Source organism: Pristis pectinata, chromosome 19, assembly GCF_009764475.1.
Source record: "Pristis pectinata isolate sPriPec2 chromosome 19, sPriPec2.1.pri, whole genome shotgun sequence".
NCBI classification, from domain to species: Eukaryota; Metazoa; Chordata; class Chondrichthyes; order Rhinopristiformes; family Pristidae; genus Pristis; species Pristis pectinata.
This window is the reverse complement of record NC_067423.1, coordinates 3,042,002-3,065,497: the sequence shown is the minus strand read 5'-3', so window position 1 is coordinate 3,065,497 and position 23,496 is coordinate 3,042,002. Positions and strand designations below refer to the sequence as shown.

The window sequence follows — 23,496 nt, the reverse complement described above, 5'->3', positions numbered from 1 at the left end:
AACAATAACAGAATGCAGAATAAAATGCAGAACCCCGCAGTTACTGTGTGCCGGTGGTGGAGGGACGGAGGGGGTGGATGGTGTACTGAATGAGCAGCCTGTTTTCTCCTGGATGGTGTTGAGTTTCTTGAGTGTTGTTAGAGTTGGGTTCAGCCAGGCAAAAGGACAGTGTGCCACCGTACTCCGGACTTGTGCCTCATAGAAGGGCTTGGGGGTGTCGGCAGATGAACCACTCACCACAGGATGCTCAGCCTTGGACCTGCTCTCATCACTGCCGAGAGGTGCATTTCGGTTTTTGATGATTGCTGACCCCCCCCAGATGTTGACAGTAAGGGTGTCGGTGATGGTACTGCTGATGAATGTCACGGGTCAGCACATGGACTCTCCCTTGTTGGGGATTGCTGGGCACTTTTGGCTGCAGGTGTTATTTGCCATGTATACGAGCAGGTCTGAACCTTGGCTAGGTCTTGCTGCACTGGGATGTTGTTTTATTTGCGCCGGAGCTGTGAATGGACTTAAACATTGTGTAGTTATCATCCTCTCCTGCTCTTAATGATGGAGTGAAGGTCACTGGTGAAGCAGCTGAAGGCTGGGCCCAGGACACTGTTCTGGGGAGCTCCTGCAGTAATGTCCTGGGGCTGGGGTGACTGACCTCCAAAAACCACAACCATCCATCGTCCTTTGTGTAAAATATGCAGAGAGAAAAGGCTTCAGCAGAATGATTCCTGAACTCCAAGGTTTAAATGATGAGGTGTAGCGGTTGCTACCGCGGAATAAAACAAGACTCTACTCGGAGGATTGCCAAACAGAACTGGTTTATTTTCCCGCCTTGTGCGGGCCCTTGAAGGGAGAAAAACTCCCGCCCAAAAAACCGGCAATGACGTAAGCCCTACGTCATCAGGACTTTCCCGCGCGCGGGTTCTCCCCGTCGCTCGGAAAGACGAGGCCCGCCGCCATCTTGGGCCTCGTCGCTCCGACGCCGCGCGACCCGACTGCCGAGCCGGTTCGCCCGACTAGACGGTGAGTCGCCACACAACCCCCCCCAGAACCGGGGAGGACAGTCCCCAAGGTCCGTGGGCTGTGCCAGCTGCCGCTTAGGGGGGCGGCCCTCTGCGTCATGGCGTGGCAACCTCGACAGGTTGTTGCAGATCCAAATGGGACGGTTTGAGGCGGTCCGCCATGAAAACCTGTTCCCTGCCTCCAATGTCCAAAATAAAAGTGGATCCGTTATTCCGTATGACTCGGAACGGTCCCTCATATGGTCGTTGCAAGGGCGCCCGAGGTGTGCCCCTGTGAACGAAAACAAACTTACAGTCCCGTAGTTCCTTGGGCTGGCAGGATGGGGCTTGACCCGTGCCGTGAGGTGGGAATCGGGGCCAAGGCGCCGAGCTTCTCGCGCAGTCTTTGTAGAACTGCTGGGGGTTGTTCCCCTTGGTCCCGAAGGGCAGGTATGAAATCCCCGGGGACAACTAGTGGCGCCCCGTATACAAGCTCAGCTGACGAAGTGCGGAGGTCTTCTTTGGGGGCAGTGCGTATGCCGAGCAGGACCCAAGGCAGCTCGTCAACCCAGTTAGGACCCTTCAGGCGGGCCATCAAGGCTGATTTCAGATGGCGGTGAAAACGTTCCACCAACCCGTTTGATTGAGGATGGTAGGCCGTGGTGGTGTGCAGCTGCGTCCCTAGCAGGTTCGCTAATGCAGCCCAGAGACTGGAAGTGAATTGGGTGCCTCTGTCTGAAGTGATGTGGGCCGGAACGCCAAAACGTGAGACCCAAGTTGTGAGCAGCGCTCGGGCGCAGGAATCAGTTGTGATGTCAGTCAGGGGGGTTGCCTCAGGCCACCTCGTGAACCGGTCCACGATGGTAAGGAGGTACCGGGCTCCTCTTGAAACCGGCAGAGGGCCCACGAGGTCGACGTGTATGTGGTCGAACCTCCTACAGGTAGGCTCGAACTGCTGTGGTGGGACCTTGGTGTGTCGCTGGATTTTTGACGTCTGGCAGTGCAGACAAGTCCTGGCCCACTCACTGACCTGTTTGCGCAGGCCATGCCAGACAAACTTGCTGGCGACCAGTCTGACAGTAGATCTGATGGACGGGTGCGCCAGCCCATGTACCGAGTCAAAAACGTGTCTCCGCCAGGCTGCAGGGACAATAGGGCGGGGCTGACCAGTCGCAACGTCGCAAAGTAGGGTCCGCTGACCTGGACCAACCAAGAAATCTCGGAGCTGCAGACCCGAGACTGCGGTTCTGTAGCTGGGCAGTTCGTCGTCGGCTTGCTGTGCGTCAGCCAGGGCCGTGTAGTCGACACCCAAGATAGGTTGTGGATGGTTGGTCTGGAAAGTGCATCAGCAACGACATTATCCTTTCCGGAGACATGTTGGATGTCAGTTGTGAACTCGGAAATGTAGGATAAATGTCTCTGCTGACGAGCTGACCAGGGATCGGAGACTTTGGGGAAGGCAAAGGACAGAGGCTTATGATCAGTGGAAAGCAGTGAAAGGCCTGCCTTCTAGAAAGTATCGGAAATGCCGGACCGCCAGATACAGCGCTAGAAGTTCCCGATCAAAAGCGCTGTACTTCAGTTCGGGCGGTCTAAGGTGTTTGCTGAAAAATGCCAAGGGTTGCCAGCGGCCTTCGAGTAGCTGTTCCAGTACCCCACCCACCGTGGTGTTGGACGCGTCTACCGTGAGGGCAGTCGGGACGTCAGTCCTGGGGTGTACCAGCATCGTGGCGTCTGCCAGGGCGTCTTTGGCCTTAACGAAAGCAGCCGCAGCCTCGTCAGTCCAGGTGATGTCCTTGCCCTTACCAGCCAGCAGCGAGAACAGAGGGCGCATGATACGGGCTGCTGCAGGGATGAAACGATGGTAAAAGTTGACCATCCCAAGGAATTCTGTAGGCCTTTGACTGTGTCGGGGCGGGCAAAATGGCGGATAGCATCCACCTTGGCGGGTAGGGTGTTGCCCCGTCGCTGGTGATTTTGTGGCCGAGGAAATCGATAGAGTCAAGTCCGAATTGGCACTTGGACGGGTTAATCGTGAGGCCGAAATCGCGGAGGCGGGAATACAGCTGGCGGAGGTGGGAAAGGTGTTCCTGGCGGTTACGGCTGGCGATCAGTATGTCGTCCAAGTAAATGAACACGAAGTCCAGGTCTCGGCCTACCGCGTCCATCAGCCGCTGGAAGGTCTGCGCGGCGTTCTTAAGGCCGAACGGCATCCGAAGGAATTCGAACAGGCCGAATGGGGTGATAATCGCAGTTTTGGGGACGTCATCCGGATGGACCGGGATTTGGTGGTATCCCCTAACGAGGTCCACTTTGGAAAAGATGCGGGCCCCGTGTAAGTTCGCTGCGAAGTCCTGGATGTGAGGGATGGGATAGCGGTCCGGGGTGGTGGCGTCATTCAGCCTGCGGTAGTCGCCGCAGGGCCTCCACCCTCCGGTGGCTTTGGGGACCATGTGCAGGGGGGAGGCCCAGGGGCTGTCTGACCTGCGAACAATCCCCAGCTCCTCCATGTGATGGAACTCTTCCTTTGCCAGGCGGAGCTTGTCTGGAGGTAATCGTCGTGCTCGGGCATGAAGGGGTGGCCCTGTGGTAATGATGTGGTGTCGTACCCCATGTGCGGGCCGAGAATTTGTAAACGAAGGTGCCAAAATCGATGGGAATTCGGCTAGGAGCTTGGCGAAATGTCGCCAGAAAGGGTAATGGAGTCCAGGCGCGGGGCTGGTGGGCTGATTTCTCCCAGGGGATAGGTCCGGAGAGTGCTAGAGTGGACTAACCGCTTCCTTCGCAGGTCGACTAACAGGTTGTGGGCCCGAAGGAAATCGGCGCCTAGGAGTGGTTCGGGCGACGGTGGCAAGGGTAAAGGTCCGGTAAAACGGCTGCCGCCAAAGTGTAATTGAATGCGTACGGGTGCCGAAAGACCGTATCGTTGTACCGTTGGCGGCATTTAGTAGAGGACCTGGTGGCCTGTCACGAGTGTCGCGGCCTGTCGGGGGCAAAATACTGACCTCCGCTCCAGTATCAACGAGGAAATGCCGTCCAGATTTCTTGTCCTGAACGAAGAGGAGGCTCTGTCGGCGGCCAGCCGCCGTAGCCATCAGCGGCGGCTGGCCCTGGCGTTTCCCTGAAACTTGCAGGGTGGGCGGCATCGACGGGCCTCCGCACCCACCTCTGATGGTAGAAGCACAGCTGGTCACCCGTGTCGTCGTCTGCGTTCCTGGGGCGTGGCTGCTCGGTTGCTGGGGCCGGGCGAGGCAGGCGTTGGGCTCGCGCCTGGTGATTTGACTGACGGACGAACCGCTCTCGCGCTTGGCCCTCCACAGGACATCTGCCCGGGCGGCCACCTCACGGGGGGTTGCTGAAGTCGGCGTCAGCTAACAACAAGTGGATGTCATCGGGAGCTGTTCGAGGAAGGCCTGTTCGAACATCAGGCATGGCTTGTGTCCCTCGGCCAATGCCAGCATCTCATTCATTAGGGCGGATGGGGATCTGTCCCCCAGGCCATCCAGATGAAGCAGGCGGGCGGCGCGCTCACGACGGGAGAGGCCGAAGGTCCGGATCAAAAGATCTTTGAAAGCGGGTACTTATCTTCCTCCGGAGGCGACTGGATGAAGTCTTCAACCTGGGCGGCTGTCTCCTGGTCCAGAGAGCTAACCACATGGTAGTACTTCGTGGAGTCGGAGGTGATCTGCCGAAGGTGGAATTGCGCTTCGGCCTGGTCGAACCAGACGCTGGGCCGAAGTGTCCAAAAGGTGGGCAGCTTGAGGGCCACTGCGTTGGCTGCTGCGCTGTCGTCCATTCGCGGGTCCAAAAGCCGTTTGGACCGTCGGGGTCACCAATGTAGCGGTTGCTACCGCGGAATAAAACAAGACTCTACTCGGAGGATTGCCAAACAGAACTGGTTTATTTTCCCGCCTTGTGCGGGCCCTTTAAGGGAGAAAAACTCCCGCCCAAAAAACCGGCAATGACTTAAGTCCTACGTCATCAGGACTTTACCGCGCGCGGGTTCTCCTCGTCGCTTGGAAAGACGAGGCCCGCCGCCATCTTGGGCCTCGTCGCTCCGACGCCGCGCGACCCGACTGCCGAGCCGGTTCGCCCGACTAGACGGTGAGTCGCCACAGAGGCATCTTTACAGAAACTAGAGTTAAGGAGAGGCTGGACAAACTTGGGCTCTTTTCTCTGGAGCGGCAGAGGCTGAGGGGTGATCTGTTGGAAGTGTATAAAATGATGAGGGGCATAGATAGGGTGGACAAGCAATATCTTTTTACCATTATTGAGTGATCCAATACCAGAGGGCGTGCATTTAAGATGAGAGGGGTAGGTTCAGAGCAGACGTGAGGGCTACATTTTTTTACTGAGAGAGTGGTGGATGCCTGGAATGTGTGCCTGATGGGGTGGTGGAGGCAAATTCATTGGGGGCTTTTAAGAGGGGCTTGGATGGGCACATGATATGAGAGGGGTATGGACATTCTGTAGGTCGGAGGATTAGCTATGTCGGCACAACATTGTGGGTTGAAGGGCCTGTTCTGTACTGTTCTATGTTCCCTGGTATTCCAAAGGTGAAAGGGGTTATTTGATCAGTTTAAAAATATCGAGGAACAAATTGGAAAACTTTATCTTTACCTACAGACTTAGATTCACACAGGTGTAGTCTGTAATAATGAACAAAGTCGAGTTTATTGTCAGATGCACAAGTCCATGTGTGCACAGGTGCAATGAAAAACTTACTTGCAGCAGCATCGCAGGCACAGAGCATCAGATAAGCAGCTTCACAAGAAAATCATAAACATGAATTTTAAATAATTTTTACCATGACAGAGCGCTATTACAACAAAAAAGTCTATTTTAGTGCCAAAGTGATCAAGGTGGCTACTAACATTGATGGAGAGTTCCCTGTTTCGCTCTCTGATGTTCTCACCTAATCCTTTTTAAAAAAAAATACAAAGCAGAACGTTGGAAGAACTCAGCCGGTCAAGCAGCGTCCGTGGAAGCCCATGGTGTATGCCGACGTTATGGGTTGAGGTAGTCTGGTTTCGGGTTGATGTTTAGGTATTCCACTTGGAAGGAAACAGCCCTACACCAGGTTCACCTGCACCTCCTCCAACCTGACCTACTGCATTTGGTGCTCAGGGACGGGCCTCCTCTACATTGGAGAAACCCAGCGTGGGTTTAGCGACGGTTTTGCAGGTCACCTGCGCTCTGTCACAACGGCCATCTCAAGCCTCTTGTTGCATGGCATATTAACCCTCCTTCCCACTCCCATCCCCGGCCTTCTCCATGGCTACAGGGAGGCCAAATGCAAATTGGAAGAACAACATCTTGTCTTCTGCTTGGGTAGCCTATACCCAATGGTATGGACGTTGAATTTTCCAGTTTTGGATAACCCACACTCTCAGTGCTGTCCTCCAACACACTCATCTGTTCCCCTACGTTTCTTCTCTCTCTCTGTTCATCTTTCCCACACCCACTTCCTCTTCCCTTCCCCCTCCTCCCTCCTCTGCCTGTTCCTACTTGCCCATCATCCCCACCCCACCCAAATCTGGTTCCACCTATCACCTCCTGGTTACGTCATTTTAACTTTCCATGGCCCTTGCACCTTATTGTCCGCCTGCACAGCATTTTCTCTGCAATTGTAACACTTCATTCTGTTTTCTCTTTCCCTTTTGTATGACCTTGATGTTCTTGTGTATGGAAAGGTCTGTCTGGATGGCACGCAAACAAAAGCTTTTCACTGTACCTCAGTAACGCTATTACAGCGCCAGCGACCCAGGTTAAATTCCGGCCGCTGTCTGTAAGGAGTTTGTACGTTCTCCCCGTGTCTGCGTGGGTTCCTCCGGGTGCTCCGGTTTCCTCCCACATTCCAAAGACGTACGGGTTAGGAAGTTGTGGGCGTGCTATGTTGGCGCCGGAAGCGTGCGACACTTGTGGGCTGCCCCAGAACACTCTATGCAAAAGATGCATTTCACTGTGTGTTTCGATGTACCTGTGACTAATGAAGATCTTAATCTTGCACGTGACAAGAATAAACCAATGCCCCTTTCTTGTACTTCTATATACTGGAAATCTTTCCTCTTCCCTGGAATGTTGGCATCCACCTTGTGCCTCCACGGATGCTGCTCAACCCTCTGAGATCTTCCAATGTCCTGTTCATTTTGTTCCAGATTCCAACATCTGCATTTCTTCTGTCTTCTAATCCTTTTGTGATCCTGGGATGGGAACTCTCTGGCCCTGGGCAATGAGAGACAGGTTTTGTGTCTGAATGCAGTATGTGGGAGCTTGGAAGTGAAGTGATCCTGAGCAGACATGCCTACAGTCGCTTTTCCTGCCTCAACCCGTTGGCTCAGGATACTGACTCAACGTGTCTTCTGTCATTCGGAATATGGATTATGGCTAGGCCAACTGGAGAGCTATTTTAATGGCAAGTAAGAAGGGTGTGCATTTCTGTGGCACCCTCTCTTTCAGGATTTCCATGAGTATTTTGCACCTGTGAAATATAGCCACTGTTATAATGTAAGAAACTTCACAGGAGACTTCCCCACACTGCAGTGTGATAATGCAGAGACAATGTGCTTTGGTAATGTTAATTGAGGAGGTGCATGGACACTTCCCGCAGAAGGCGGTGAATCTTGGGAATTGTTTACCCTGGAGGTTGAGGAGGCGGGATTATTTAAAGAGGAAGTAAATGATTCTTTAAAATGTCAGGGAACTGAAGGTCATGGAGAACTGGCACAGAAGAGGAGATGAGACCTGGGCAGATCAGCCATGGGGGTATTGAATGGTGGGGCAGGACTGAGGGGGCATGGCCTACAGGATCTCAGTTTAATGTCTTTAGCCAAAAGACAACTGTCCCTCGACAGCACATCCATCATCCTACGTTCCACTCTTTAATCTCTCTCTCTCTCACTCTCTCTTTTTCTGTGTGTGTGTCTCTCTCTCTCTCTGCTTGTCTGTGTGTGTGTGTCACTTTCTCTCTTCCTCTGTCTCTCTCTGTCTGTCTCTAGCTCTCCACCCCACACCCCTCCGTGTGTGTGTCTCTCTCTCCGTTTCTTTCTCTCTCTTCTTCCCTCTCTCTCTTCTCTCTCCTCTCTCTCTCTCTCTCTCTCTCTCTCTCTCTCTCTCCTCTCTCTCTCTCTCTCTCCTCTCTCTCCTCTCTCTCTCCTCTCTCTCTCTCTCTCTCGCTCACACTCTCACACACACACCAACCCAACTAACTCCTAAGAGGGTGCAGAAGAGGTTTACCAGGATCGCTGCTGGATTAGAGGGTATGAGCTCTAAGGAGATGTTGGACAAAACTTGGGTTGTTTTCTCTGGAGCGGTGGGAGACCTGAGGGGAGACCTGATAGAGGTTTATAAGATAGTGAGAGGCACAGATAGAGTAGACAGCCAGTGTCTTTTTCCCAGGGTTGAAATGTCCAATACTAGAGGGCATACATTTAAGGTGAGAGGGGGAAAGTTCAAAGGAGATGTGTGGGGTAAGTTTTTTTACACAGAGGGTGGTGGGTGCCTGGAACGGGCTGCCAGGGCTGGGGTGGAGGCAGATATGATAGAGGCATTTAGAGGCTCTTAGATAGGCACATGAATGTGCAGAGAATGGAGGGGTATGGACATTGTGTAGGCAGAAGGGATTAGTTTAGTTGGGCATTAATTAGTTTAATGAGTTTGGCACGACATTGTGGGCCGAAGGGCCTGTTCCTGTGCTGTACTGTTCTAACCCTGCCCTGTCTGTTTTGTATCTCAGTGTGGTGTGTCCCATGTTTAGCATCGTTTGAGATTCTCCAGGAACTGTGTCGAACAGAAAAACTCACCTGTCCCCGCCCTGGGAATCCGGAAAAAAGACCTGAAGGAATATGAAGTGGAATATCTCTGTGGATACAAGAAGGAAAAGGTAGGTGCTTCCTGTACACTGTGTTGGTCAATGTATTGGTTGGGATGAAGGGAAATCTCTGTTCATTGGCTATAATGGGGGATAAGGAATTGTGCTGGATGATGGTAAGTCAGAACGTTGGACACATCTGTTGATTTGTGGTGCCAGAGTTTGTCCCATTAGTGTCGTGGGTCAGTAATGGCTCACAACCTCTTGCCCGCCAAGCTTTGGCTACTGGTTTCTGCAGTCTACTCTGGAATTCAGTGATGTCACCCAAGCTCACTTTTATTAGTAAAGTAAATAAATAGTGAACAATAAAGGAATAACGAGGGAGTGTTCATGGGTTCAGGGACCGTTCAGAAGTCTGATGGCGGAGGGGAAGAAGCTGTTCCTGAATCGTTGAGTGTGGGTCTTCAGGCTCCTGTACCTCCTCCCTGATGGTAGTAACGAGAAGAGGGCATGTCCTGGGTGGTGAGGGTCCTTAGTGATGGATGCCGCCTTGAAGGTGTCCTCAGTGGGGAGGGTTGTGCCCGTGATGGAGCTGGCTGAGTCTACAATCCTCTGCAGCCACTTGCAGTCCTGTGCACTGGGAGCCTCCACACCAGGCGGTGATGCAACCGGTCAGAATGCTCTCTACTGTTCATCTGTAGAAATTTGTAAGGGTCCTTGGTGACATACTGAATCTTCTAATGAAGTAGAGCCAGTGGTGTGCCTTCTTCACGATTGCATCGATGTGTTGGGCCCAGAAATACAAATATATAAATATAAGAAACAGGAGTATCCAGATTAAGAACAAAAGTAGGATTTGTCCTCTCAAGCCTGCTCCACCATTCAATAAAACCATGGCTGATCTGATGTAATCTCAGCCCCACATTGCCACACCCTGGTGAACTTTCACCCCCATGTTCATTACCAATTGATCTATCTCTGCCTTAAAAATATTCAAAGACTCACGACCCTCTGAGAGAAATAGTTTTGCTTCATTTCTGCCTTAAAACAGTGATCGTGACTTATAGATTCTCCCACGAGGAAACCTCCTCTGCACGTCCCCCCGTCATGACCCCTCATTGTGAGTCTCAATCAAGTCCCCACTCACTCTTTTAAACTCCAGCAGATACAAGTGCGGTCTGTCCAAGTTGTCCTCCCTAATTCAGGCCGTCATGTCTCATTCTTAAAACTGCTCTTCCTGTCCTTATATTGGCCAAATGGGATACTGTCGAATATCACCAGCTGCTGCCTCAAGTTGTCCCACCTCTTAACAGAGAGTACTCACGAGGGATAGGTTAATAAATTGTTTCTTTAAATCTTTTCACTTTAAAAGATTTGCAGCTTGGTTAAAATGGGTTTTATTATTGTCACATGTACCAAGGTACAGTGAAAAATTTATTTGGCATGCCAACCATGCAGATCATTTCATTACACAGTGCATTGAGGTAGTACAAAGGAAAACAATAACAGAATGCAGAATAAAGTGTTACAGTTACAGAGAAAGTGCAGTGCAGTCAGACAATAAGGTGCAAGGTCATAACGAGGTAGATTGTGAGGTCAAGAGTCCACCTTATTGTACAAGGGGACCGTTCAATAGTCTTATAACAATGGGATAGAAACTGTCCTTGAGCCTGGGGGTACGTGCTTTCAGGCTTTTGTATCTGCCTGATGGGAGGGAGGAAGAAGAGACAATGTCCAGGGTGGGTGGGGTCTTTGATTATGCTGCTTGCTTTACCGAGGCAGTGAGAAGTGCAGACAGGGTCCATGGAGGGGAGGCTGGTTTCTGTGATGTGCTGGGCTGTGTCCACAACTCTCCGCAGTTTCTTGCTGTCCTGGGCAGAGCAGTTGCCGTACCAAGCCGTGATACATCTGGATAGGATGTTTTATGTGGTAGTTTTTGACTTCATGTGGAAAACAGGTTACAGCTTTCATGAAGAAGGTGGCTCTCAGCTTCAGAAATAAAAATAACACCGTTGGTGTTTCAGTAATTGCTGTTGGTTTCGTAACCTTGAATCGGTGGGAGGCCAATTCTGTATTCAGACCACTGAAGTCTTTACCTTCACTGCCACAAGGTTTCCCTCCTGTGCTCTCAGTTTCTGAAGCCAGCACTGTATAACTAGTACTGGTTCTCATGTTGATCTTAGCAGTTGATACAGAAGTGAAGCTTTCCCCGGGTATCACACAACAGGGAGACAGGCCCTTCGGCCCTACTCATCCATGTCGACCAAGTTGCCTACCTGAGCTAGTCCCATTTGCCTGCATTTGGCCCGTATCCCTCTAAACCTTTCCTATCCATGTACCTGTCTGAATGTCTTTTAAACACTGTAATTGTACCTGCCTCACCCACTTCCTCTGGCAGCTCGTTCCACACACCCACCACCCTCTGTGTGGAAAACTTGCCCCTCAGGTTCCCTTTAAATCTTAAACTTGTGGCCTAGTTTTAGACTCCCCAACCCTGGGAAAAAGTGTGACCATTCACCTTATCTGTGCCCTTCATGAATTTATAAACCTAATAAGGTCATCCCTCAGCCTCCTTCGCTCCAGGGAAAACAGTCCCGGCCCATCCAGTCTCTCCTTATAACTCAAACCCTCCAGTCCCGGCAACATCCTCGTGAACCTTTTCTGCACCCTCTCTGGCTTAGTCACATCCTTCCTATAGCTGGGCGACCAGAACTGCACGCAACACTACAAGTGCGGTCTCACCAACAACTTGTACGTGACGTCCCAACTCCTGGACTCAGTGCCCTGACCGATGAAGGCAAGTGTGCCACACGCCTTCTTCACCGCTCTGTGTTCCCCTTTCAGGGAACTGTGCACTTGTACCCCTGGGAGTTGGAGAGTAATGTGGAAAAGCGTGAGGTTGGAACAATAGAAAAAAGCAGAAAGAATTTTAATGGTGAGGAAGTGGTAAATGGTGCAGAGCAGGGTCGGGGCTGGTTCACGAGGTGCAGTGGGTTAACATGCAGGTAGATCAGGCTCTTGTGCAGTGGTGCATTGGCCTTTATGGGTTGGGGGGTGGGGTTAGTTGGAGTATTTGAGAAAGGAGGTCTGCTGTGAGTGCCTTGGTGAGACCACACCTAGAGAACAGTGTGCAGTTTTGATTGCCATTCCTAAGGCTGGATATGCTCAGAGTCGGTGACCGCAGATATACTCTGCCAATTTTCTGCATGAGGAGTTTGTCTTAAGAGGGGAGTTTGGGGAAGACTGGCCAAATCCCTTTGGAGTTTGGGAGGATGACCTTATAGAGGTGGATAAAATCATGAGGGACAAGACAGAGTGAATGCACTGTACAGCTTAGAGGATGAATTGGCAGGGGAGATGAAGGATGGGGGCATTAGATGTAGTGTATGTGGGCTTTCAAAAGGCAGTGGTGAAGTACCGTACAAAATGATGCCAGAGAAGGGTTCTTTGGTTGGGGTATTATGTTGTTATGTTATGTCTTTTTCCCAGGGAAAAGGAACCAAAAACTAGTGGGTGTAGGTTTAAGGTGAGAGGGGAAAGATTTAAAGGGGAGCTGAGGGGCAACTTCTTCACGCAGAGGGTGGTGAGTATATGGAACGAGCTGCCAGAGGAAGTGGTTGAGGCAGGTACAATAATAACATTTAGAAGACATTTGAATAAGTACATGGATAGGAAAGGTTTAGATGGATATGGGCCAAACCCGGGCAAATGGGACGAGCTTAAGTGGGCCTTGGTTGGTATGGACCAGTTGGGCTGAATGGCCTGTTTCCGTGCTGTATGCTATTCCATGCTATGAGTGCTGATCTCAATGAGACACAAAATTCAGGTAGAGATCAAAAGAGTAGATGCTTAAGAGGCAAGGTCCAAATCCATGGGGCACGGTCTCGGGATTAACGGGTTGTTTTGGCCATTTACTAACTGAGGTGTACAAATTTCTGAATGTAAGTCTTTGGCATTCTCGACTTCGGAGCCCGGTGGCTGGTTGGTCAATTGGTCGATAGTTGGACCCTTGAGGAAACTGGAGGATGTGGGAATTGGGGTGTGAAAGTGGACAAGGCACATGGTCTGAATGAATGACAGAACAGGCTCAAGGTCTTGTAAAATTGGAGGAAATAACAAAAGCGTGCATGACTGAGAGGTGTTTATTTTTCTGCCTCTGCTTTAGGGTAAGGAGTACTACCTTGTGAAGTGGAAGGGCTGGCCAGAATGCACAAATACATGGGAGCCAAGGAGGCACCTCCGCTGCATTGGGCTGATCAAGCAGCTCAAGGAAGACCAGAGGAAGTTCTTGGAAAAAGTGAAAATGGCAAAAAAGCTAAAGTTGAACAACTGCAAAGATTACAAATCTGCATTTACAGAATATGTAACCAAGAAGTCAAAGCAAAGGCTGGCGCTCAAACGATGGGAGGAAGAACTCAACAGGAAGAAGAATCATCAAGGGAAGATCCTAGTGGAAAATGAGGTGGATTTTGAGCCCCCGCCACTGGACTTCCACTACATCAATCAGTACAAGCCCTCACATGGAATAAACCTCAACAGGGACCCTCTGGTGGGTTGTGAATGCTTGAACTGCTTAGAGGATAAGTGTTGTCCTGAGGAAGCTGGTGCCCAGTTTGCTTACAATGCAGAGCGACAGCTGAAGATCGCCCCGGGCAAACCCATCTTTGAATGTAACTCTTGCTGTAGTTGTAGCTTTCAGTGTCCGAACAGGGTGGTCCAGAAAGGCACACTGTACGACCTCTGCATCTTCCGAACTTCAGATGGAAGAGGCTGGGGCATTAAAACCCTCCAAAAGATCAAGAAGAATAGTTTTGTTATGGAATACGTCGGAGAGGTAGGTGGTGTTTACTGTGTGGCAGAAGTTACCTTGAAGAACATGCCGTTCGAGTGCTAAATTCCAGGGTCTCTGCTCAAGGAAACTGGTCTGTTATGTTAAAAACTGTTTGTGAGATCTTGCTGTGCACACATTGCCCCTTTTTTCCCTATGTTACCACAGTGCCTTGACTGGAGAAATAGTTCATTGACTGGGAAGGGCTCTGGAATTGGAACTGGTTTATTATTGTCATTTGTGCAGAGGAACAGTGGAAAAATTTGTCCTGTATACCGTTCATACAGATCAATTCATTACACAGTGCATTGAGGTAGTACAGGGTAAAACAATAACAGAATGCAGAACAAAGTGTAACAGCTACAAAGAAAGTGCAGTGCAGGCAGACAATAAGGTGCAAGGTCATAACGAGATAGATTGTGAGGTCAAGAGTCCATTTTATTGTACTAGGGACCGTTCAATAGTCTTATAACAATGGGATAGAAACTGTCTTTGAGCCTGGTAGTCCGTGCTGCCAGGCTTTTGTATCTTCTGCCCGATGGGAGGGGGGAGAAGAGAGAATGTCTGGCATGGGTGGGGTCTTTGATTATGCTGGCTGCTTTACCGAGGCAGCGAGTCCATGGAGGGGAGGCTGGTGTCCGTGACGTGCTGGGCTGTGTCCACAACTCTCTGCAGTTTCTTGCGGTCCCGGGCAGAGCAGTTGCCGTACCAAGCAGTGAGGCATCCAGATAGGATGCTTTCTATGGTGCATCGATAAAAGTTGGTGGCAAAGGGAACACGAAAAATTTCTTTAGCCTCCTGAGGAAGCAGAGGTGCTGATGAGCTTTCTTGGCCGTGGCGTCGATGTGGGATGTCTCTGGGCTGTCCTGATGTCAATCTCCACCTGGACTGGCTATTCCAGTTAAGCCAGTTGGTGTTTGTTCTGCTAGGATTGGAAGGGCGTTATTTTTGGGAGGTGATTGGTCAGATTCTTTTAGGTTTCATCATTTTTTCTTGGCTCATTGATCTTGGAATATTGTGGCTGGAGCTGAGTGGCTCAGCAGGTAGAGCTGCTGCCTCACAGCTCCAGAGACCCGGGTTCTTCCTGACCTCGGGCGCTGTCCGTGTGGAGTTTGCACGTTCCCCCTGTGACCGTGTGGGTTTCTTCCGGATGCTCCGGTTTCCTCCCCCATCCCAAGGACATGCTGGTTGGTTGGTTAATAGGCTGCTGTAAGTAGTGCCTAGTGTGTAGGTGAGGGGTAGAATCTGGGGGGAGTTAATGGGGATGTGGGGAGACTGAGTAACAGGAAAAATTAGTGGGGAGTGTGTTGCTTTGTGAGCCAGCATTGACTTGATGGGTCGAATGGCCTACTGTGTTGTATGGAAATATGACATGCAGCAATTGGAGTACTAAAGTCAAAGTTGAGTTTGTCAGATGCACAAGTCCATGTGTGCACAGGTGCAATGAAAATCTTACTGCAGCAGCATCACAGGCACAGCATCAGATAAGCAGCATTCACAAGAACAGAAATTAAATATAAATTATGCACAATTTTTACAAGAAAGAACACAATTAGAACTTTAAAAAAAACTATTATAATCCAATGTGCTGTTATACTGAGGTAGTGATTAGGGTTGTGCCGGTTGGTCCAAGAACCGAATGGTCGAAGGGAAGTAGCTGTTCCTGAACCTGGTGGTGTGGGACTTCGGGCTTCTGTACCTCCTGCCCGATGGGAGCTGTGAGAAGATGGCATGGCCCGGATGGTGGGGATCTTTGATGGTGGCTGTTGCCTTCTTGAGGCAGCGCCTCCTGTAATACTTGTGGTGGTGGGGAGGGTACTCTGATATTCCTTTCAGCGACTCCTGACAGTGTAGGATGCTGGGTGTGTAGCAGGGCAGGAGGCTGGGTGGTTGGGAAATGTGTTAAGCACACTGCTAGAAGCACTCTGCACATGTAGTTAATCTCCAGCCAGTATCAGGACCGGTGTGGGAGGGGGGGTGGGGTGCAATCCTGGGGATTGGAGGAGAGGACAAATGCCCGCGGATGTTAAGAAACAAACATTCTGCTGGACAAACTCAACGGGTCGAGTAGCAATTGTGGGGAAGGAGAAGCAGGAATCGTCGACATTTCGGATCAAGTCCCTGCATCAGGACTGAGGGTGGAGAGGGGAGATGGCCGGTGTAAAGCGGGGAGGGGGAGTGGTGGGCCAGAGGTGATTGGTGGACTGTGGAGGGGTGAAGGATGACGGGCAGGGGAGGGAGGGGAGGAGTTGGGAGACAGAGTTTTGCGGGTGAGAGGTGGTAGCCGGCAAGCAAAACGCGAGGGAAGACGGAGCCGAGTGTGGGAAGTGCAAAAGTGGAGACGGGGGCAGGATGGTGATGTGGAAACACGATGGCTGGGATCTGTGGCCCATGGGTGTTGTCATGGCAACTTGACCAAAGTTTTGGGCATCATGAGATGTGGCTTAGTGTCCACCCCTTTGTCTGTAATGCTGCCTTAAACGTGTGGCTTAATTACAAGTTAATAAATGAATACAATTACTGCGTCATTCGTAGAATAGTGATCCAAAAAAAAGGGGCGGCACGGTAGTGTAGCGGTTAGCGCGACGCTATTACAGCGCCAGCGACCGGGATTCGATTCCCGTCGCTGTCTGTAAGGAGTTTGTACGTTCTCCCGTGTCTGTGTGGGTTTCCTCCGGGTGCTCCGGTTTCCTCCCACATTGCAAAGATGTACGGGTAAGTTAATTTGGGTTTAAAATGGGCGGCGCGGACTCTTTGGGCCAGAAGGGCCTGTTACCACGCTGTAAATAAAATTTAAATTTAAAAGCAAAAAACTGCAGATGCTGGAAATCTGAAATAAAAACAAGGCGCTGGAGACACTCAGCAGGTCAGGCAGTGTCTGTGGAGGGAGAAGCAGATTAATGTTTCAACTCGATGACCTTTCATTAGACGTTTGGAAGGCTGGTGAATGGTTAAATTACTGGACTTGTGTCCAGGGCTCTGCACAGTTGATCTGGGCATTCCAAGTTCGAATCCAGCCGTGGCAACTGGGGAGTTTAAATCAATTAATTAAATATATTTGTGTTTGTTATCAGTAATGATGAGCAATGGTAAACTCATCGATTCTACTTAAGACTCCAAGTGGTTTCAGAGAAGGAAATCCGTGTTCCTTACCCATGCTCCCTGAACCTCTCAACTCTCCTCCCCTTCGTCTATTAACACCCCATTTAAAATAGAACCCTTAACCTACACTATTAACAATACTGTAGGCCATTCAGCCCATTGTGCCTATGCCAGCTCACGGCAAGTCTACTCACTAATTTTCCCTGCACAGGCAACCCCTGCGTTATGGGGGGGGGGGGGATTGTGTTCCCAGAAAACGGTCTGTGTCACGATTTTCTGTCATACCTGTGCATGTGTCAAGAAACCTGAGTTGCAAAAACAAAATTTGTGTCGATTTATTTACTTTTATTTCACACAGATTCCGTGAGAGTGAATTTTATTCTGTGCCTCAGATTTTTGGGTGGTGATGTGAATTCCGTGAGGGTGAATTTCAGTTACCTGAATGGCTGTAATTCGCAGGTTACCTGTAACCTGTTCTCCCAGATTCCCATCGTTTGGGCCCGGCGCTCCCGATGGTCCCATTCTCCTTATCTCCCTGAACCCTGACAACTTGCTCCCTCCCACATGTCCATCACCTCCCCCTAGCTTCTACTTGGCCCCCCAGACTAGAAGGGTAATTTACAGCGTCCAATTAACCGACATCTCTGGGGTGTGGGAGGAAACCGGAGCACCCGGAGGAAAGCCACGGGGAGAACGTGCAAACTCCACACAGGCAGCACCGGAGGTCAGGATCAAACCTGGGACCCAGGAGCTGTGATGCAGCCGCTCTACCTGCTACACCATTGTGCTGCCCTAGTGACCAAGCTTTTGGTGACCTGTCCCAATATTGCTGCTTTGACTTGATGGATAGTGTGTGAAGACATCACTTGCACAGTCTGGTATGGATGATAAGTGTGTACAGTTTGTCGTAAGCTTGAGGCTGTGGCTATATTCTTAAATTGGGGCCAGTGTTTAGCCCAGAGAGGTGCAGAGTTCCCAGGTGATGCAGGTTAATGGGGAGTACTGATTCGAAGTAGCAACGGGGTTTAAAGAATAGAAACAGGAGCAGGCTATTTGACCCTTCAGGATGCTCTGCTGTTCAGTAACATCATGGATGATCTTTTACCTCAGCACCACTTTCCTGCATTTACGCCCCCCTATCCCTTAACATCCAAAAATCTCTGGATATCCATCTTGAATATACTCAGTGACTGAGCACCCACACCCCTCCTGGGTGGAGAATTCCAAAGATTCACCACCACTGGGAGAAGAAAACGTCTGTTCCACGTGTCCTGGATGGCCGACCCTCACTTTTGAGGTTGTGACTCTTGGTTCCAGATACTCCAGCCAAGGCAAGCATCTTCCCTCTTGCTCTTTGAAATCTTTGAGACTCTTGACCTAGTCTCCGTAATCTCTCCTCAAAGAGCAAAGCTCCCAACCCAGGGATCAAACAACCACACTCCATCTATCACAGGTATATCCTCTGTTATGTAGAGGGGGTCAGACATGTACACAATGTGGGATCTCGCCATGGACAGATCATTGGAGTAAGATGTCTTTGCTCTTGTTTGCAAGCACTGAACTTCTGTGCTGGCGGATCCAAACTGTCTCGCACACATTGTGTTTGGCCTCGGTCCAAAAGCTGGAGCTAAACCAAGTCCGTGGATTATCTTACCGGGGTAGGACGTTGCTAGAAGATGATTGATGGCTCTTTTTAATGCAGTAAATGAAAATACAGTGGAAATGTATTTATAACGAGCCCAGTTCATCCGAGAGTGAGATGATAGTGGGACAACAAACGGCTCCTTATCAAATAGTAAATATTGTGTTTGAATGCCACAAGCTGTTACATAGCTTTCTCATTGCGTGAGATAAGGTAAACAGGAAGGACCTCTTCCTCTCTGCAAAGGAGTGAATAACTAACTGAAAATTAAAAAAACCTGCGGACACTGGGAATCTAAAATGAAACCAGAAAGTGCTGGAAACGCTCAGCAGGTCAGACTGCACCTGTGAACACTTAGCAGGTCAGAGAAAAGGAACAGTCAACGTTTCATGTTGAAGACCCGTCATCAGGACAACTTGGTCTGAGACATTGACTCCGTTCCTTTTCCCTGGCCTGACTTGCCTGAGTATTCCGGCATTTTCTGTGGGAGACGACAGTGACGGGTTGTGCGTTTGACGCGATGTGTGTGGGAGGATTAGGAAGGACTTGCGGAAAAGTATTTTTCACCCAATGAGCAATGGGACCTGGGACTAATTCCCCTCCCCGTTCCCACACCAACCTGTCTGTCCTCGGCCTCCTCCACTGCCGGGGTGGGGCCGCACGCAAACTCCAGGAACAGCCCCTCGTATTCCCCCTGGGCAGTCTACAACCCGGCGACATGAACTCTGAATTCCCCAGCTTCAGGTAACCCACTCCCCCTCTGTCCCTTTCCTCTCTCCTCCTGATCTCCCCAGTTCCTCCCACACCCTCCCCCCCACCCCCATCGCCCTGTTCCTTTCCCCACCCCCCACACACCCCTCCCACTGGGTCCCCTCCCCCCCCACTGTTCCCATCTGCCCTCCCCACCTCCCCCATTTGGTTCCATGCCCCACCTTCCCCTCCTGTCAGATCCCACCATCTGCAGCCCTGTGTCACCCCCACCTCTCACCTCCCAGCCTCTGTCGCTATCACCACCCTCCCCTCCCCTCCTCCATCTGCCTGTCAGAATCAAGTTTATCATCACTGACGTATGATGTTAAATTTGTTGATTTGTGGCTGCAGTGCAGTGCAAAGACATAAAATTACAAATATAAATAGAGTGCAAACAAAAAGAAATAACGAGGTGGTGTTCATGGGTTCATGGACCGTTCAGAAATCTGATGGCGGAGGGGAAGAAGCTGTTCCTGAATCATTGAGTGTGGGTCTTCAGGCTCCTGTACCTCCTCCCTGATGGTAGTAACGAGAAGAGGGCTTGTCCCGGGTGGTGAGGGTCCTCAGTGATGGATGCCGCCTTCTTGAGGCAGCACCTCTTGAAGATGGCCCCTCCTCACCTGGATCCACCTATTGCCTGCCAGCTCTGGTTCCACCCCTTGCTCTCTATACCGCTTATCTCCCCTCGAGATAGAAGGTCTCGGCCTGGAACGTCGACAGTCCATCTTCCTCCACAGATGCTGCCTGACCCGTTGAGTTCCTGCGGCATCTTGTTCAGCGGATGAAGACAGGGTTGGCCGTGTTTCTAACTGTAAACCCACACATCCCCTTCCATCCCAGTTGAAGACTTCCGCCGCCACCTCGTGCAACCACAACATCAAGTGAATGGAGGAGAGAAGGGGGTCGGTGGTGGGGGGGGTGGAATAGTTGGAGGCCAGAATGGTTTTGCTGGAGCAACAGGCTTGTGCTGTTTCTCAGCCTTCCCTTGGAGTTCGCTGAAGGAAGGCTTTGAGCAGGACACCAAGAGAATTCCATGTCCTTTCTCAAACAGTCCCACATGCATCCAGGGGTATGAACGCACAATGGATGAGCTACTGGACCAATAACCCAGATACCCGGGCTAGTGATCTGTAGATGTGAAGTCACTAAGTTGTCTGAAGCACAAAGGTGCCTTCAGTAGTGGTGATCTCGGAGCTAAAAAGCGGTTGTTAAAAACCCACCAGATTTATTGCTGTCATCCAGGGAAGGAAATCTGTGTCCTTGCCTGGTGTGACCCCCCCCCCCCACCAAAATCCTCCACCAAGGTGGTTGACTCTTGACTGTTCTCCAAGCTTCGGGTGGACAATAATGGTATGTCAGACAAGGCTGGCAGTTGTCACCCATGTCTGATTTCAGGGAACAGTTGACTGCCAAGCATGAACTTGAGCTGTCCCAGTGAATCCTGAATTAATGATGGGTGTCTGGTCCTGTGGATAATGTGCTCAAGTCAAACCTGAGCTTGCAAGTGGCAGGAAGGGAGGCAAGCCACCTCTGAGGGCTGTCATTCGGTGCACGTTTCTCCTCCTTGGTGAACCAGAAGGCATGGCTTTTCATTCCTGCAGCTGAATGTAGAATTCTAAGAATTTGGATTCACAAAATTGTAGAGGTTTTTGGCACAAAAGGAGAAAACATCTCCCATCAGGCAGTTAGTCACAGAGTCATACAGGCCCTTCAGCCCAACTCATCCATGCTGGCCAAGATGTCTGTCTAACCCAGTCCCATTTGACCACATTTGGCCTATATCCCTCTATCCATTCCTATCCATGTACCTGTCCAATTATCTTTTAAAAGTTCACCTCACCCACTTCCTCTGGCAGCTCATTCCATATACTGACCACCCTCTGTGGAGAAAGTTGCCCCTCAGGTTCCTATTAAATCTCTCCCCTCTCACCTTAAACCTAGTTCTTGAGTCCCCAACCTTGGGAAAAAGACTGTCTGCCCCTGTCAGCGGCCCTAATGATGTTATACACCTATAAGGTCACTTCTCAATCTCCAAGCCTGACCAACCTCTGTCTATAACCCAATCCCTCGAGTCCTGGCAACATCCTCATACACCTTTTCTGCACTCTTTCCAGCTTAATGGCATCCTTCCTGTAGCAGGATGCCCAAAACTGTGCACCATACTCCGAATGTGGCCTCACCGGTGTCTTGTACAACTGCGACGTAACTAATGACGGCCAGTGTGCCAAAAAGCCTTCTTCACCACCCTGTCTACCTGCGATGCCACTTTCAGACAACTTGTGCTCCCAGGTCTCTCTGTTCTGCAACACTCCTCAGGGCCCTACCGTTCACTGTGAAAGTCCTACCCTGGTTTGACTATAAAAGTTATATTTTCATTTTATTTCTAGGTTTGATAAAATCTAAAATTAATGATGAGGCTGAGGTAAATGAACAATGCCCAGGTTTGCATTGTCTGTCAGTAATAACAAGCAACTTGCTTGTTAGTTAATTTTAATTCAGCATTCATTTGCATATTAATGTGGCTGTTCTGTGTGTTTTTATTGTACCTGGTGGTATCAAAGGCCCTGTCACAAGGGACACATGGCAAGTTTCACCCTGAGCTGTCATTGTCCTGCTCACTGCCGTCTGTTTTAGACCAGTGTCTTGCCGTGGTGTTTAGTTCTAAGTGCCCTGCAGATACAACGTTTATCTCACCTCTCTGTGATACGAGAGATAAATGATTGTCCACCTAAAACCAAGTGTGAGCCGCAATAGAGTCTTCGAGACTTACAGCACGGAAACAGGCTCTTCGGCCCATCAAGTTCATCCTGACCATCGACCTTCCATTCGCACTAATTCTACACTGATCCCGTTTTATTCTCCCCACATTCCCATCTATTCCCTCCAGATTTTACCCCTCACCTACACACCAGGGACAAGTTATAGTGGCCAACTAACCTACCAACACGCATGTTGTTGGGATGTGGGAGGAAACCGGAGCACCTGGGGGAAACCCAGGCAGACACGGGGAGAACGTGCAAACTCCACACAGACAGCGCCGGAGGGCAGGATTGAACCTGGGTCTCTGCTGCTGTGTGAGGCAGCAGCACTACCTGCTGTGTGGCTCTGCTGCTGCTGGCTCTGCTTAATGATGACTTGGGGTTGATCCAGTGGGGGGAGGGAATTGGTGCTGTACTGGACTTCACGCCTGTTCCAACACACTGCGCCTGCCGACTTACACTCTCTCTGTTGGAAGGTAATCACCAGCGAGGAGGCAGAGAGGCGAGGGCGATTCTACGACAGTAAGGGCATCACCTATCTGTTCGACCTGGACTATGTGGAGGATGAGTACACTGTGGATGCTGCAAGATTTGGAAATATTTCGCACTTTGTGAATCACAGCGTAAGTGCTCTAAAAGAACATGAAATCTTCTAAAGAAGTGTCCTAAAGAATGGTATAACTTCCTTTTATTTGGTACAAGGCAGTGAGAAAGATTACCGGTACTTTGGCCTTGATTACAAAAGGATCTGAGCATGGGAGTGGAAATGTACAGAATTATACACTCCAATTATTCTGGGAGGACCATGCCTGGACTATAGTACGCAGGTCTGGTCTCCCTACCTAAGGACGTCTTGTGACAGAGGTTCACCAGATTGTTTCCTGGGATGGCAGGTTTGTCCGAGGGGAAGAGATAGAGCAGACTGTGCCTGCACACTCGACAACAGTGAGAAGTGACATCACTGAAACATACAAAATTCTTATGGGCCCTGTCAGGGTAGGTGCAGGGTGGATGTGTCCCCTGGCTGGTATGTTGAGAGCCAGAAGTCACAGTCTCAGAATAAAGGACTGCCATTCAGGACCAGAGGGGATAGACGATAGCAAACCTTTGGAACTCTGTGCCCCAGAGATTGTGGAGGCTCAGTTACTGATTATAGTCAAGTGATAGATTTTTGCATGTTAAGGGAGTTTGGGAATATGGGGTTAGTGCAGGGAAATGATCAGGTAGTATCTTACTGAATGGCAGAGGGGCCAAATTGGTAAATTGGTTTATTATTGTCACATGTACCGAGGTACGGTGAAAAACTTGTCTTGCACTGTTCACACAGATCAATTCATTACACAGTGTATTGAGGTAGTACCAGGGAAAACAATAACAGAATGCAGCATAAAGTGTTACAGTTACAGAGAAAGTGCAGTGCAGGCAGACAATAAGGTGCAAGGCCATAACGAGGTAGATTGTGAGGTCAGGAATTCATCTTGTACTAAAGTCAGAGTCAAACGCGAGTTCATTCTCAGATGCACAAGTCCATGTGTGCACAGGTGCAATGAAAAACTTACTTGCGGCAGACATCACAGGCACAGAGCATCAGATAAGCAGCATTCACA

The 23,496-nt window shown here is 50.2% G+C and overlaps 1 protein-coding gene across 1 annotated transcript in view; it reads left to right on the top strand.

The window, feature by feature from the left end:
• The first annotated feature begins 343 nt into the window (after nt 1-343).
• LOC127580536 (histone-lysine N-methyltransferase SUV39H2-like) overlaps nt 344-23,496 on the top strand; it is a 37,453-nt gene continuing 14,300 nt past the window's right edge. Inside the window, 5 exon segments of the mRNA XM_052034124.1 lie at nt 344-368; nt 8,734-8,810; nt 8,812-8,880; nt 12,974-13,642; nt 22,366-22,512. Of these exon segments, the coding sequence (XP_051890084.1) occupies nt 344-368; nt 8,734-8,810; nt 8,812-8,880; nt 12,974-13,642; nt 22,366-22,512 (987 nt within the window).